The sequence below is a fragment of the Triturus cristatus genome, chromosome 10, assembly GCF_964204655.1.
Source record: "Triturus cristatus chromosome 10, aTriCri1.1, whole genome shotgun sequence".
Taxonomy (NCBI): Eukaryota; Metazoa; Chordata; class Amphibia; order Caudata; family Salamandridae; genus Triturus; species Triturus cristatus.
In genome coordinates this window covers 148,138,722-148,156,620 of record NC_140593.1, presented here as the reverse complement: position 1 = coordinate 148,156,620, position 17,899 = coordinate 148,138,722, and the positions used below count along the sequence as shown (strand labels likewise).

At 44.3% G+C, this 17,899-nt stretch overlaps 1 protein-coding gene across 3 annotated transcripts in view; it reads right to left on the bottom strand.

Annotated features, from left to right (window-relative positions):
• The window catches only part of TOPBP1 (DNA topoisomerase II binding protein 1), a 377,252-nt gene that overhangs the window by 337,198 nt on the left and 22,155 nt on the right, over positions 1-17,899 (bottom strand). For all 3 annotated transcript variants that reach the window (XM_085630675.1, XM_085630678.1, XM_085630676.1), the window contains exons 2-3: positions 17,236-17,326; positions 1,037-1,171 (exon numbers count right to left, since the gene is read on the bottom strand). In XM_085630675.1, coding sequence (XP_085486801.1) covers positions 1,037-1,171; positions 17,236-17,319 — 219 coding nt within the window. In that variant the 5' untranslated portion in view covers positions 17,320-17,326. The remainder of the gene's footprint in view (positions 1-1,036; positions 1,172-17,235; positions 17,327-17,899) is intronic.

Genomic DNA, 17,899 nt, shown 5'->3' with positions numbered 1-17,899 from the left:
TTTTTATTGGGATATTTGCTAAGTTGTTTCTCCTAAAAACATCTTATATTCGAGACAATCAACCTACACAATACTCTTGCCTCTAATACAAACTCTACATATATTTCTCAGTATGTGACTACAGGAGTAGCCACCCCTACTCAGACCAAGAAGTGTAAAAATAACCCAAAGAGGGTACGATAGGGCTGCACCCACAGAATGTTGCATGTATGCTCCATATGATCCACGTGTATGTTTGAACACTTTGATTGGCATGGTGTGCGTTTGCCTTTGCAGTGTCACTGCCATCACGTGTGCCACCTTATGAATGACAATATGACTTAAATTGCTGCAATACGAAAGGCATGTCTGAGAATATTCCGCCAATTTGTCTTTTCTTAGGTGATATATGAAAACATACAGGAAAAGGAAGGTCGGATCTTGCCTTGATTTCTTCACACTAAAAGAAAGCGAGGAATCCTTTTTTTGATCCCTGATGAATCCCTGAGACCAATGAATGGCAGAAACATGTTGTTTGCAAACCAGATGGATGCTGGGGACATTGCACCCAATCGCATTCACTGATTATACTTTATAGTATTTATATCCATACCTAAGGTACCACCTAATGAAAGGTAATCCTTGTGGTATACCATGAGGTATTTTTAAATTATAACTGGATCGCCAAAACTTTATCCAGAAGACTATTATATCTTAAGAACTCCCTCAACAACCGTGAAGTCAAGTCCGCCCTGGTGGTATCAACGTACCCGGGTGGGGTGAGGTGGCCGGTGATGAAGCATGCCAAATTTCGTGAGTGAGGCCACCTCCTCTAATATCTTAAAACTCTGAATATTAGGTGATCACCTAGGATAAAGAAAACTCAGGCAGACAGAGAGGAGTAAATGACGCCCCCTCGAAAAATAAATTGGTCTTACCGTACCCTTTGGTGATGGTGCTATCACGTCTCATGTTGACAAAAGTGTACATGCTCCATTCACCTTATAGTGTCAAAAAGGAGCTGAACAAATCATTTCGTGAGCCGAGGGAAACCAACCTTGTGGAGATGAGCGAACGCATTGCCACTGAACGGGTCACAGATATAAAGTGATTTGTCTTTCTCAATTATACTAAGTGCTTCTTCTTCATCAATGGTCTGAAGAAACTCATCCGATTGAAATTCTTTGATTGCCTATCAAAAACATTTAAGAAAAATAAACGTTTAGTTTCTTTGGCATCTTTTGTCATACAGTTACAAACAGCATTCTCCAAGTTCCAGCAAATCTCCATGAATACTTTGCTTCCTTAATCTTTGCAATTCAAAGCAAAAGTATATGAATTGTTATGGTACAGTTTCAGTATATGCTTAATTACATAATTACTTTATGCACTGTATCTGTTAATTGTAGATTTATTGAGAAGGAAGTTCAATTCACCAATCATTTACTTTAGTCAGGGATGTGGACCTTGGAAAATCCTAAGAAATCTTACCTCTTCACCCCTTGGATAAGGGTCTCATTCTATCATCAGGAGGAAACTGTCAGGTGAAAACATAACAAGGAGACTCTGGTCCCTATCAGTATTACAGCGAATATGGAACTCTCCAGTGCCCCTAATTAATGGCTGTTACCGGCACCAGAAAATCCTACTGTATGTGGAGATTCAGGAACTCCAATTCATACTACTACCTATGACCTATAACACCTAGAGTAAACTGGCACCTTTGTCAGCCACCACGTATCCATGGTAGCCTAGTGCTACTGAGCACTAACTCCAGTGACTATGCCATCTTCACCAGGCACTGGAGACCCCCACCAGTTAACCCACCTAGTTTATACCACAAGAGAGATCCCTACAGAAAAGGTTGTGCTTACCAAAATAGTGAGCAAGTCATTTCTGTGGGTACTGGGTTATTTCAGAATCTTTGGACATCTCTTTGGGCTTGCATCATGTGTTCTCACAATACATAAGAGAAGGGGGAGAAGGATAAAACCTTACCTTGTCCTCCTCCAAGATGATATATATACACAAAAGGAGGTAAGGTGAATATCAGTCGCAAAGTTTTAAGAATATATGAAGTTCTGTATGGAGCACCAACACGTAAAAACTGCCTTCACCCACAACAAGTTGTGGCATGCTTCATCATAGGGCTGCTACTAAACGCCTCTGCGCAGACCAACGATAGAGGCGGAGCAATTGGGAGGGGTAGACAATGCAAACAATAAGAAACAGGAAAAGAAAAGGATCCTGAATAGGTGCAGGCAAATAGCGTTAAAACTGACTAAGAGATATCATCATAACAATTTTATTCCTTGATTTCCTTGCGAGGTATAAAAATACCCTCGGATGGTGGTGGCGTGAGTGAATTATGCACTCACCACCCCTCCGCTAAGTTGTTTCTCCTAAAAACATCAACAGAGGGCGACCTACGCGGCACCCGGAGAGACAGATGAGGTGGCGGCTGACCACCCTTGACAAAGTGTGACTACAGGGGCTCCCCCTCTACTCCCGTGCCTATTCTAGCGCTCATCATAATAAACTCGATGTCATTTGATGAGTAAGTGTACTAGACTGCTCCAGACTTGCAGGTAAAGTAATACTTAGTACAGTGTAAATACCAAGGGGGATTTAGAATAACTGGAAAGGTAGCATAGGGATCCTGTTTGTCCTGATGAATGCCGGTAGAGACAGAATCCGGCAGAAACATGTTGACCTCTATGCAGAACGGAGGGGTGGGGAGTGCATAATTTACTCACGCCACCACCATCCGAGGGTATTTTTATACCTTTTTATACCTCACAAGGAAATCAAGGAATAAAATTGTTATGATGATATCTCTTAGTCAGTTTTAACACTATTTGCCTGCAACTATATAGGATCCTTTTCTTTTCCTGTTTCTTATTGTTTGTATTGTCTACCCCTCCCAATTGCTCCGCCTCTATCGTTGGTCTGCGCAGAGGCGTTTAGTAACAGCCCTATGATGAAGCATGCCACAACTTGTTGTGGGTGAAGGCAGTTTTTACAAAGTGTTGGTGCTCCATACATAACTTCATATATTCTTAAAACTTTGTGACTGATATTCACCTTACCTCCTTTTGTGGATATATCTTGCATCATGTATATAGTGTGCATTCCTGAGCACATTTCAACACCGGAAACAGAAATTAAATCTTTATGTACCAAAACTAATCGATCAGCTTCAGACTTTGATCTACATCTTGAAAAGATTTTTAAGCGTTGCAGGTCTGAACACATCCGAATAAAACAGAATGCAGCCAACACTTCTTTTATTTGCTAACACTACCCACTGGGTTCAATGCTAATCTAAAGTATAGCACCCAGAGCAAAGGAACTACAAAAACAGAAGTTGGATCACTGGCAACAGTACTTACACAATACTTGATGAGGCTGCTTTTATCAGGAGATTTGAATTCTATGTCAGGACCAGAGGCACTGATTATGCTTCTCTTTCTTTACTCTTTATTTTCAGCAGCCAACCAGATGAAACTTTTTTAAAACACTACATTTCCCAAGATCAATATTAAAGTCACGTGTATAACTTAAATTAAACAAATGGAGTAATTACTGTTGTTTTGCCATAATCTCACCTATACTTATATGGTATTTGTGACACGCCGTTTGTGTATATATATAATTGCAGTTTAATGTTTGTGTTCAACGAGTCTGCTTATCGCCGTGTTCATCCCTTTTCATTCCGTGTCTCCAGCTTTCAGGGGACGTCCCATGCATACTAGAGGGAGCGTAATCCTCCCAGCAGGGTGGCTTACCATGCCCGCTTCTGTACGTGGATAAGGAGAAAGAGAGAAACGATGTGCGGTCACTTGCCATGCTGTCCTCTTTTTTTAGGTCTCGCCTACGCAGCGCGTATGCGCTGCTTAGGAGGAGACCTTTAGTAATCGATTCCCTTTTTCTGCCAAAAACGTGCACGCTTTGCATTGCTTTCAAAGGCAACGCATGCACGTTTGGCGATTCCCTTGCGGGAGCGAGCTTTGAAACCATCTGTTTGTAACTAACAGATGGTTCCTGCTTGCTCCCGCAAGGGAAACAAGTGCAGGTCCCCTCCTCTCTCCCCTCCCCCTGCTGCCTCCTCCTCTCCTAGTCAAACTTTTTTTTTTTTACATTCAGTGCGAGGAGCGCGCGTTTTTTTTTTTATCTAGCGGGCCCAGGCAGCCCGCTTGTCTTTTACAATAGTCTAGAGCTCCTCTGTATCACAGGCCCCACCGCTGCTCACGAGGCCCTGCAGCACTGGTCTTGAGTGTAGCGCGCTGCCAGGTCCTCCTCTCCCCGGCCGAGTCGTTCTCCCCGGCTGAGTCGTTCTCCGGCGGCCACCCATCTCCCAAGTATGTTTTAGCACCAGCTTTTTCAGATGCTCTCAGAGCCTGTGCTGTCACTGCGGCAGCCCCAGTAGCTTCCTTGCATCCGGCTTTCAGGTGGCACCGGGCCGGCTCCGCCAGACCCCCTCAGGAATGCCGACGACACCTCCCTCCTGGCCGCGGAAACTATTTCCCTTGTTGTGTCATCCGGTTTGCCTTCGCAGCCGATTGCTTATCCTCATTAGGCACCGCTCACCAATACCCGGCTCCTGTGTTCGCCGGCTGCGATCCTCTTATCACCGGAGGAGTTGCAGTGTAGTCACGTACCTCGCAGTCCCTCCATGCTAGGGCTACACTGGCAGCTCTGTCCTGCTGTCCACTCTCTGGCACTCATTGTCTCAGCGTCATTAGCGCTTTCCAGACCCAAACCAGCTGTGGAATCGCCCCCACACGCTAAAATGCGTCAATGTCTGCTGCAATGAACAGTTGAATTTCGGCTTAACCGTCAAGCCTGCAGAGCCTCAAAGAGTGGCAGGCATCTTGCAACCAGGCTCTCTAGCACCCACCAAGTCATACCTTCAGAGGGGAGGATAAACATGGGAGAAAGAAGCCTGAGGCAACAGTGCAAAATCTGGGTAGGGTATTGGAAGTGGCTTATTGAAGCGGATTACAACTATACAAGCTGGTAAAGCTATTACTACGTTCTTAATCTAAACCAGGGGTCTGCATGATAATCAATTTTACAGGGACCCTTTCCCCCCCTCTTCTGTATCAGAATGCTGTGACTGGACACTTCACAGGAAAAAACTAAATTCCACAGATAGAGCTGCAACAGACAAAAGAATGTTATCTCTGCTGAGAAAAACAAACTGTGACGGCAGCCGGAGTTAGGAAACTCTCAGACAGGCCTCCACATGAATCTATGCAGGATGAAGGCAATTCGTACAAAGGAATTAACTTCGTCCAGCCCACAACTGCTCCAAAGTCTCTTAAAGGCGGGTGCATTTAGGTGCGGCTCTCTCACGATCCTCCGGTTTTTCAAAAAAGCACAATATAATATTATATACATACTAAGTTGTAAACGTATCTACACACACAGATACATTTCAGCCTGGCATCTTCCTTCATTGACCTGCAGAGTCCATTCACATTTTACTTCTGCTCACTACATCATGAAACCTAGGGCCACGGACCAGCCTTCCTCAGCCCTTGACAGGACTCACGCGAGTGACTTGCTTATTCGCATCAGCCTAACAGTAGCCCACTTTAGTACCAGTGATGGTGGCTCGATTTATGGTTTTATATCAGGTTTTTAATTTCTGAATTTTTTTGTTTTTTTCCAAGTACTTTCTTTTTTGGGGCAAATACGAATAAGTCACTGTTACACAGTGGCCTATTTTACTTTGCTTTACTGTTAATGTTTACTGTTTGTTCGCAAAATAAATAACTAAATTAACAAGCATTGGCATAGCCAATAGGTCTCGCCTTTGGGACCTTATAAGTGTTTAGCCATGCAACATTGATGTTGTTGCACCAAGGATATTGTGCTGGATAACTAAACACTTATAAAGTCCCAAAGGCGAGACCTATTGGCTATGCCAATGCTTGTTCTACGATGAAAGGGAAGCCCGTGCGCATGCACAACGGCCAGATTGCCGATTCTGGCACTTGCGGGTGCATTGTGAATGCAGTGAAATGCATTTTCCTGTTCTCTCTCTCAGCCCTTCGTCTGCTCGCTCCCCGGCGACACCCTGGTGGGTTAGGACTCTCCCAGGGTTGTAAAATAAGGCATAGGCTCTGCCTAGAGTATTCTGCAGGTACTCCCTCCATGCTCTACATATAATTCTGCTGCAGTAGGTGGAAAGACTTGGTCTGCATTGGGGTGCTAGCTGATTTACTCCCCCGGATTGCTACAAAATGGTGGATATTTTGCACCTCTTCCTACACATTTGTCCTTCTACCCTCCTGAAGCATTTGGATATCTGCTTGACAGTGAGATTTATGAATATTATGAGGACATGGAGGACGACCCGGAGGGGTCCTTGTAGCAGGATGGTGGGGTGCAACAATCCATTAACAAAGCTAACTGCCACCTGGATACCCTATAAGTGGATAATTTTAACTCCTGACTAATTGAATGATTGATTGACCTGTGTGGTTATGCCAAGCAACAAGGTTGGATTCCAAGCGCCCCCCCCGCCCCCTCCTTGATCACTGAGGGTGGCCCTTCGCCACCCCCCTCCCCCCAGACAAGTCCAGCACAAATACCCGAAGGGACCCCACACTGGGGCTTTGGAGAAATTTGAGGACTCCATGGCAAAAGACCATGCTTATAGCGCTCCACCTGTTACCGCACGACTCACAAACCAATACGGGGTGATACAGACTTCTTCACAGAGCTTAGGTCAAGGAGACTAATCTGGCCCTAATAAACGCAAGCACAAGGCACGCCATATTAGCATCCAGAAGTAACCCAGGGTACTCATCTTTGAGCCTGGTGATATCATCCAACCAAGATCTACAGTGTGTGTGTGCCCCCCAGGAAGTAGTGGATGATGTGCAGTCTCATATTCAAAAGACTTCGACAAAGAGGTCAGGGCTCGCCTAAGCTCCGAATGTTCCAGACCAGACCTTCCCAGCAAGGTCACTGAAACCCTTTAGTTGGACCCCACAATAGTAACCTATTTGAATAAGTATTCTAAAGATCCGAAAAAAGGTCTTGATCGTGCTTGGCGCAGCTGTCAATATAAATTGCTTGACGTCTGAGGCCTACTAACTAAAATTCTTAAATTAGGTTACCACGCTTAAGAGTCGGCAACCTCAAAGACCCGGACGTCTAGGTCGGCTGGACACCAAGAGCTACTTGCCAGCTTGGCAATGCAAACTTCGCCATTTCCAGCAAACGGCGCTGCTCCATCCTCCTCAAAATAGACCCAAAGTTCACTGAGCTCACATCGTCCGATTCAGGCCCTATAGCTCAAGGCCCTCTATTTGGGACCCCTTTTCTGAAGGAGTTGTCAAAGTTTGTCGCAACTTACAGTAACTTGGATAAGGCACAAGGCGCTCTCAAGAAAGTGTTGCGACCACTTTTTGGCAGGGCCGAACACTTCAGGGGGCGACCATTTAGCTATGGCTACCACCAAGGCCAACAACAAGATTTCTATCAACAAGATAGAGGAGGAAATCAAGATTTACAATTCCATCTTCTACCCCTCCTATTCCCTTGCCAACAGAAACCGTTTCCTGAAGTAGTGTTTGTAGGAAGCGGTCTCTGTATATACTATAACATACAAAGGTATAGTGTGCACAGAGCCCAGGGACTCTTTTCCTATTAGACGGACTAAATGTAATTCCAGGTCAGTATTCTTATCCAGCTTTCCCGGACAATTCCAAACTTTGCGAAGTGCAATGTCTGAAGGCTTATGAGGTGAGTATCACTGAATTTCGTACGGATGAAAGGTCAACTGTTGATTGCTTTGTAAAAATCTTTTCATTCTGTGGAATCTGCCACTCTTGGGGGAAGAGGAGGGGGTGGGGTGGTTGGTGTTGTAGTAATTCCTTGGGTCCAAAATCGGAGCCGGACTTACTGCGCGCTGCTTGCTGGAAACAAGGACCTATCATAGTCGCTTTTTAGGAGCAGAAAAAGAGAAACTAACAGCACTTTTGCAAATAATGTTTTTATCAAGCAACTCCAATTGAAATACAGTCTATGCACTAACATAAAAGGGATTATAAAGAAGGACTGATCCAGCACTAAACGGATCACACTCAGTCGTTTAAAGACCAACCGGTGTTTATGGTGTTCATTAACACCAGCACACAGGATAGGATCAAATCCAACCAAGGATTGGTTCAATAGTAACGGACCATTCACCGATTCCTCGGGCAACACTGTGCCCTCGGTGTACTTCAACACTAACGCAAATGACATTTAAGCCTTGATAAAGTTACTTGTAGTAACGAAACACGTGTCGGCTGTCTTTGGGAGAAAGAAACCAACTTCATCATTTGGACTTTCACATCGAAGTATTATCTTTCTGAAATAAGAATAGAGAATATAGAATATTCATCCAATTCTGAAATGTTTTGATGGACTTGACTTGTTTATTCATACCTTGTAATGTTAAGTATACCACATGAAATTCTCATGTCACGTATGAGATTAAATTTTGTAAAAAAGAATCTCCGTATGATGTTCTTCCTTTTGAAATAAGGACATTACACACTGTGGTCTCAATTTCTGACAACAGAATAGCACCCAATATCATCAGAGTGTTTTCACTAAAGAATTGTTGAACTGTCTATGACAAATCTGTGATATATACTTTTCACCATCACAAAAACTTTGGAGTGCCGGGGTATAGCTATATGCTAAAACTTTGAATGCGTGCAGCCCTTCTATAACAAAATTACCTTCCGAAGCCCCAAAAAAACAAGAGCATAGCTCAAAGGGTTCAGGGGCTGTTGCCGAGATCTGTCTTCTGCTGGTAGGTTCTTTATTAGGAGCAAGATCATGACAAGTCCTAGGGGCAAGACAAGAGAAATGGATTAAGTGCTTCTCTGAATGCGGCGGTTTCCAGCTTTATGCCGCAGCTTGGCGCACGCTTTCATATTGTCAACAAGCTCCTGTGTTGATAATATGAAAGCGGGCACCGTGTTGAAGTATAAAAGTTATGAAACTTTATGGTACAGCATGGCGCCTGCTTTCATATCAACAAGCATGCCGCGCTTTATTAAAGAGTGGCGCCCGTGTTGATAATATGCAAGTGGGCGCCGTGATGAAGTATAAACTTTATGCTGCAGCACAGCGCACGCTTTCATATTATCAAGAAGGGCGATGTGCTTTATTGAAGCGTGGCGCCCATGTTCATAATATGAAAGCAGGGGCCGTGCTGCAGCAAGCGCTGCCCGTGTTGATAATAAGTGAGCATAGTGCTGTGAGAGGAGGAATATGAGCCGTGCGGCCGCCACTGATTAAACTAAAGCAGCTGACCACTGCTTTGCCATTGAAAATTAGACACGCTGACTTCTGCAGAGCGCTGCGGGGGTCAGATGAAGCACTGTGCTTGTTGGGAAAGAGGAAGGCTCACTGGTAGAGCACCGATAAACAATACAAGTCCATGTGGGAAACATTAAGCACACAGCGAATATCTAAAGAAAACACGCGAGCGGCAAAATAATTTCTTCACGGCATCTTTGAGACAAAGGGTAAAACGTACCTACGGGTCCGGGATATTTTACGGTTGCTGGCTCCATCTCGGAAGGACGGGATTACCTCGTGGTGCGCAAAGATGCGCCCGAAGCAAAAACCACCACTGAAGGAGGGCGGAATGACCGGAGGAGCAAAGGGGCTGCTACCTGCCCAGATGACGCTTACAGAGGGTAAGAGCGCGGACGCTACTCAGACAGCCGACCAACGAGGAGGTGGAGATCAGCGCAGGACGCACATCGTGAAGCAGCGTCCTGTCAACCTGGCAACCAGGCCCAAACAACCCACAGTGCCTGGGATATTCTCTGGCCGAGGACCGGTAGGCGGCAAGAAATCAGCGAGGAAACTATACTGCTGTACACAGACGGAGCGGTTTAGTGAACTGCTCCCTCCGAGGAGCAGACCAAAGAACTTTTGGGGATTGTATGCGGACTCTCACAGGAGTGGGGAAGTGGGTGCAGGTCCTAGTGCGGGGGAGGAGGAGGCGCCTGCTCCAGACTCAGAGGCAGGCTAAGAGTGCTCTGCGACAGCTAGCGCAGTTCTAACTTATGGCGCGCAGAGGGGTTCAAGCATACCATGTTGCGCAACGAGAACTGGAGGGTATAGTGGGGTATGCGATACGGTTGGTATGTGCACGCAGCGGTTCGGGGAAACAGAGCCATTGGACGATAGGACCAGAGTGGGTATTGAGTGTGAGGGGGAGCCTCCGGGAGCAACTGACAGGACCTTTCAAGAGTTGTGGGAGGGGGGAGGTGGGTGTTGATGTTAAGTTTGGTGATTTTTAAAGAAGAAAACTTTGTGCTCCCACATAGGGAATGGACTATAAGAATATGCATGGTGGGCGGCAGTCATGTTTAGAGATATTGCACTCTGGTATGTATATGACAGCGATACCCGACCTCCGGGATGTGGGAAACGCTGAGACATGCAATGAACATTGGATGCAAAGCAGCCGGCCCTAAGGGTTGTAGGCGAGTAGGTGTGTACGCCATCCTGATTATTCACTCTAAAATAAATAAATAATAATTAAAAAAAAAATTTTAAAAAAATCAGCGAGGAAGGATGGAGGCAGCACTAAGGCCTCCAAAACTGCAAAGGATCCGGTGAGTGCTGGGGGACAAGTTTTGCAAACCGCTGCTAGTAAAGTTAGGCTGCCCTGTGAAACTTCACAGGGGGAAACATTGACATTAACATTAGTATGGACAGCATGACCCCTGGGCCAGGAAACTGGGCCGAAAGGGGGGGGGGGGGGGGAAGCAAGCCGGATGGAGCAAGTAAACTCCGCACTGCAGGGAGATCGGGTTGCTCAGAACTCCCAAGATTCAAACATATCTGATATTTCCCACGCACTTGTTAAAAGCGTAGTGACTCCGGAGGGGGATAACTTTTATTCTCTAACCGACGAGTCGGACATCTCTAACACCAGTGAAAATGAGGGCACAGATGTGGAAATCACAGAAGAAGACAGTGACAGGCCTCCCTCAAGACTTGATACACAGAGGCGGGCATCCACTTGGTAGAAGAGGAAAAGAACCAGGGGGAAAGCAGGGTCTCAGACTCCAATCACAGCCAAGCGAGCCAGTTAAAGTGGGATTATTCCACCACTCACTTTGGGATGGAGACTGATGAGACGGAGGAAATTGGAACACAGCTCAAAGCTCAAAGCTGCCAAGCTGTTTGCAGAATCAAAAACAGAAACCCTTCCATCTATTGGTTTAATTTACTCAACACTTAAGCAGATGAAAACAGAGGCTCATCAAGAATATAAGAGGGCTCACATGGCGATGAAGAAACTTTAAGGGGCCATTCGAAAAGTCAATAAAGCTTGTTCTGAAATTGCCTAACGCACAACAGCACTAGAAAAACGAATTGTGGCTCTTGAGGCTGGGGCCGAGGCTACGGGGCAGCAAGCTATCTCAAATGAAGCCAGAATGGAAGCTATGGAAGCTGGAGGATTTTGAAAATCATGAGCGACGGAACAATTTGAGACTCCTAGACATTGCAGAGAACACAGAGGGCAGTGACATTAGTTGATTTGTCCCACGGCTATTCAATGGGGCATTCCCAGAATTGGCCAAATGGGATTGGGAGGCGGAGGTGCATAGGGTAAACCAATTTCCTCTGATGCTGAGAAAGAGAGGGGGACCAAGTGAAAAACCTAGGGCTATTCTTATTTTTTTGGGCAATTTTCTTTTGCGTCAGGCGATCTTCGAAAAGCTATACCCGATGCCAGGCGGTCAGCTGAGGAGCACTCCTTTGTTAGGCTGGATTTTTGTCACACTACGGTGGAGAGGTGATGGAGGCTCCGTCAGTTAATCACCCCCTTACAGAAATAGGGTTGTGAGGTATTTTTAATGAGCCCCGCACGCTTCAAGGTCATTTTTAAGGGAACATCGAGGGTGTTTACCTCCGAGATACTAGCACAGGAGTATCTGCAGGAAATATCACGAAAATAGCATAATAATACAATGGAAGTGCTTAATTCTCACTCTGGTAGGTGTTTGGGGGTGGTATGAGGATGTCTTCTCTGGTTCCAGACTAACAAGGATCCCCTTTCTATTTTTGTGGGGTTATTTCTTTGGGTTCTTTTCTTTTTTGGTTAAGTTTAGAGGGAGAACAGCTAGGGATACAGCAGGAGGCATCACAAGGGCCTAGGGACCTTCATTGCCTAAGTGAGGGGTTGTTGGGGGGTGATCCAAAGAGTTTTTATGGGAAAATTTGGCAATGAGAAGAGGGATTTGGGCATGTTGGAAAGCTAACTTTTGGATGAATGGGTAAGCTTAGAAATAGCATCTATTAACATCTGTGGCTTAAATAACCCACAGAAAAAAACGCAGGGTGAGTGTGGATGTCCAATTTCTGAAGGGTCAAATTGTGTGCTTTCAGGAGACACATATCGAGGCATGCAGAGGGGAGGTTTCAGACCTGGCAGGCTATCAATTGGTCTCCAGTACTTCACGGGGAACAAAGACAAGAGGGGTGGCAGTCATGGCACAGAAAGGGATAGCTAGGTTTCCATGGGCTAGCTTAGATAAATTGGGGAGATGGGTGATTACCCAGTGTTGCTTGGAAAATAGCATGTTTACCCTGTGCTCGGTCTATGGCTCTGTTCTTGATGGCCTGGCACTGTTCGAATGGCTGAATGTTTAATTGGTGGGTTGGCCGATTCCTCTAATAATATGTGGATACTTAAATATTAATTGTCAAAAAGATAAAACAGGGGTACCAAAGCCGGAAACCCAAAGTGTTTAGCTCTTTATCGCAACTATGTTCACTACATGGGTTGTCAGACGTTTGGGCAATCCAAGAACTCAACGACCCTGGCTATACGTATTTCTCTGGGCCACATCAAGTACACGCTAGGCTGGAGTATATTTTTGTGTCGCAGGAGCTAGCGCAGTGCTGCAAAATATACAAATACTCTAGTCATGTCCGACCATAACCCCCTGGTATTAGAAGTGAAAATCCAAACTAGGCCCTCCCCGGTGGCACGATGGACGTTTAATAAGGCTATGCTCAGCGATGAGGGTTTTGTTAAACATATGGAGGTTTGGATCCCCAGGTTAATTGAAGAGAATTTAGGGAGTGCTAATATTCACATAGTTTGGGATGCCCTCAAGGCTGGAATAAGGGGGGGGGGGGCAGTCTAAGTATGGCTGGGCGATTCAGAGGAAGGAGAAGAAACTTCTGTAAGAGCTATATGCGGAACTGGCAGCCGCTGAAACACACCGGATATAAACGATAGCTGAAGGGCGAGATAGGGAGACAGCACAACCTAGAGTATTGGTCGGGAAATCGGCAATCATAGAAATTTCAGCCAAGAAATCTGCAAGAAGATTTGTGGTTTGGCGTAGCAAAGTATATGAGAGCAACGAAAGAGTGGGTCATGTATTGACAGTACGCACCAGGGAAAAGACAGTGCAGGGGAGAATTGCGGAAATTATAGACCCGATTAACGGCCTAGTCACTGAACCAGCGGCAGTTCGCTCCGCATTTCAGAGGTTTTAATCAGAGGCTATATACAGAGGACACTCACGCTGAGAATATAGCAATAGAAGAATATATAACGGGCTTGTCCCGGGAACGCCTCCCTACCGAGGAGGAAGAGAGCAATAAAAGGAGGCGGAGGTAAGAAGGGCTATTGACTCAATACTAACAGGTAAAGCGGCTGACACGGATTCAATCCCATGTGAATTTTATGAAAAATTCACACCATGACTACTTAAATTTATGCAGGATATACTTCTAGGGGCACAATTAGGGGGGGTGACTCCTGAATCCTGGGAATCGGCTAACATAGTTGTGTTTCCGAAAAAGGGGAAGCCCATCAATGAGCTGGGATCATATCGGCCGATCACGCTGGTTAACAGTGATATTAAAATATATGCTAAAATCCTAGCTAGTAGACTGGCTACAGTTATCAAGAAATTGGTCTCTCCCGTCAAACATGGATTTGTCCCAGGACGTGGCACGATTGACCATATACGAAGGACTATCGCCCAATTCTATTCCTCAAAGGTACTGGAGACCCTATGGCTTTAATCTTGTTAGATAATGAAAAAGCCTTTGATAGGGTCTCCTGGCCTTCTCTGTGGGCAATTATGGAGAGGAAAGGTCTGGGCAAGGGGTTTATCAGTGCTATACAGACCATGTACCGGGAACCTACTGCCAGAGTAGCTGTGATGGATAGCATCTCCGGCAACTAAGATCTCGGGTAACACACGACAAGGGTGTCCTTGCTCCCCCCTGTTGTTCGCCCTTTATATCGATCCATTAATTGGGAAGATAGAGGGGAATGAAGGTATTCGGGCTATGCATAATAAGGGAGGAAATACCAAGATTTTAAATTGTGCAGATGACCTAGCCATAACTACTCCTAGCCCGGGGGATGCTCTTATAGAAATTGAAAGGGAGGCAAGCTACTTTGGTGGTATCTCGGGGTACCAGCTTAACCATAGTAAGACACAAATTGTGACAAATAACAAGGTACAATTAGATGATGAACGAATAACCCCGAATGCTAGATACCTGGGTGTGGAGGTCACGGCACATGTAGAGAAAATTTATGAATCAAATTTGGGACCACTACTTCGGAAATTCAAAACAGATTTTGACAGATTGAATAATCAGAAATTTACATTAATAAGAAGAAGAAATGTTATCAAAATGGTGTTTTCACCAAAAATCTCATACCTTTTTAGAGCCATCCCCATAGAGATCGATAAGTCGTGGTTCCAAGTTTTAATCAGCTGATCTCTAGATTCTTATAGGCCGGTCAATGCCCCCGAAGAGCTCTAAAATTCATGATTCTTCCAAGAGACCGGGGAGGCTCGGCGGTCCTAAATTTCCAACTGTATTACTGGGCAGCAATGATTCAACAGATGGCTGGACTTTTGGGTAGGGACAAGGCAGAACCAGAGGAGGAGCCGACTGTTTCCATATATGAATTAATATTTGGAATGGAGACTAGAGGCTGTCTTATGCACCATACTGATTTTGCCTACTTTAAGAGGGTCAGAGTCAAGGTCTTGATTGGTGCTTTCAAGGTCTGGACTGCACTTCGGAAGAAAGCTGGTCTTAGCAGGTCCCATAGATACACCCCTTTGCTTAATAACAACTTCCTGCCAGCTATTTTTCATGACGGATATATGAAGTATTGGGATGAGAGGGTAGTGAAGAGTATTGGGGATTTTGTTGAGGGAGGAGAGATATATCCTTTTGACACAATCAAAGAGCAATTCAGGCTGGGAAACAGGCATTTTTTAAAGTATTTACAAATAAGGGACTACTAGGTTGAAAAATCAGGAGGAATAGTTGGTTTCTCCAGGGTCCCTCTGCAGGATATATTGCTGAGATCCCCGCCTACATTGTCTACAAAATATAAACTGTTAAATAAGGAAATGGGAGATGATTTGGCAAAACAAATGAATCGCTGGCAGGACCTCCTACAAGCTGGGACTGGGGAATGTGAGAACTCGCTCCTCTTGGGTCAGACAGAATTTATCTCGGCTACCCTTCAGGTACAATGCTTTAAAATCTGGCTCAACTTATATATCACGCCAGCTCGAATATCAAAATCAGGGGGTCCTCGGGCCTCCATTGCCCACGTTGTGGGTGCTTCGCTGCTGACAGTGTCCATATGTTCGCAGCATGCCTCAAACTTGATTTTCTCAGAACGGAGATTGCTAAGCGGCTGGGAGATATGCGGAGATTAGTGCTTGATCTGACCACCTAGGTGATAATCCTAGGTGTGAGTAATCAAGATATGTCCTGGTCGACCCAGATTTTTGTGTTCACAGCTGTGATCACACTAAGACTCTGTCTGGCCGCTGTCTGGTTAGATCTTGAAACTCTCTCTGTACACCACTGGCTGGGCAGACTCCTCGCAGTATACCGATGGAAGATGGCGGTGTATGAACGAAGGGGACACAGGGCCCAAAAAAAGAGGTTTTGAAATCTGGGCTCCTTTAAAGAGGTGGATCAATTGGGTTGAATGATTCACGGAATACAGTTACGGGCAGTAGGGCAGACCCTTATGTATTGTAATGTGAATATAAGCATATGACTCTATTGCTCTTCTGATTTCTCTTGTTTCTGGGTTTTTTTGCGTAGCAATTCTCTTTTTCGGCTCTTTTGCCTAAATCTAGTTGTTACATAGAAATCTGACTTCAATTTCAACCTGCTTTGGATCAGGGTGGGAGGGAGGGTTCCAGCTGGAAGGGTGTGAAGTTTATTGCTGCATTTACTTTTGTGGAATATATGTTAAAAATACTTGAAGAGAGACCTTTTTTTGAAAAAAAAAAAAAAAATGCACTCTTTCCTATATTATTGACAAGTTCATCACCACAGGTGGTTTTCAGCACAGGTGCAGGAAGCATATCAAGCCTGAGACGAAGAAGTGTAAAAACAGAAAAGACAAAGCATCCCTGTATCCACCAGCACTACCCCAATCATAGGGAAGTATTGATAGAAATATTATTTAGGCAAGAGCACCTATTTAAAGAACAATATATCACAACGAAGTAACAATCCACCTCCACTCTCATAACTTAGCTTCAGCTGACTGTATCTTTGCTTTTGACTATGCACAGCGCTCCGATGCCTTTGACTAGATTTGAACTGTACAAATAGTATATACATACAAGAAGAGTGCTATTGTTGTGTTAAAGGATAGAGCAATAATTCGGACTTATTCTATAGAGAATCAAACATATTATTGTCCTTTATTGAGATACCTTAGCTTGAGTGACATTTAAAATTTCAATACGCATTGAGTATTTTGTCCTAAACAATTATTTGTGTACATTCTTTCAAACCTCTTTATTAAGAGCATTTCCATCAAGAAGTACAACTTAAAGTTTAACTTCTGTAATATCAATCTTTGAGGAGATGTGTTTGTATATTTGTGAATCAAATTAAGGATATGACTACAAAAGGTGTAACCCATAACCCTTTGCCAATTCAATGTTGAGGGCAAGTAAGTAAGGGTGACATTAACTCTTTACTCAATTACAACTCCCTGTGTTCATTATGCAATACAGAAAGAGCAAAAGTACACCCTTGTGATAATTTGATTCAAGGCAGATTTCCAAAGTCTTAAAGTAAAGACCTGCAGAAAATAAGACATTGTCTACAGACACAACATTGGTACCCCTCTAATGAAATTCAAGATACAAAGGAAAGTGCATTTTAAATACTGTTAAACATTCTTACCTCATAGGCTTTTAAAAAGAAATCTGAGTTCTCTGCAGATTTAATAAATTTCACTAAAAACGGTTCTTTGTCACCTTTGGACATTCTTGTACTGAGAAAACAAAAAACACCCAAAGAAAATTATTAGACTGCCATAGTTTATTCCAGAATTAAAATAGCAAGGGAGGACAATCAGACTACATAAGGATTGGTGATAATAAACATCAACACGGGAAAACACATAAGGTGTTCTTCAATGACTAAGCATGACGTATAACTGGAGATTCAGGAGTAAAACAAGTCACACCCAGCAACAGAAAAATAGTTGTGAATAGTGCCCAATGTTTTCAGTGTTAACATGGTCTTTTTACAAATCATTGTTATTAAATGCTTTAGACCAAATGGTGCATAAAAGGCTAACAAAACACTGCAGCGGGTTAGCAAGGAAGTTACAGGGCTCACTCAACCCGCAATACAGGCACTATAGACCTCTCAAACTACACATCATAGGCGTTCCACATACACATAGAAATCAATGGTACATTCACAAAAATGCACTCACACGCTTACTACAGCAGTTATTCTTATGTTTTTTTTCAGCTGAGACCCAAACATATTATATGGAACTCACAATATATGAAAACATAAAAAACGTGATTTAAAATGCCCTTTTCCAATGTGGTTT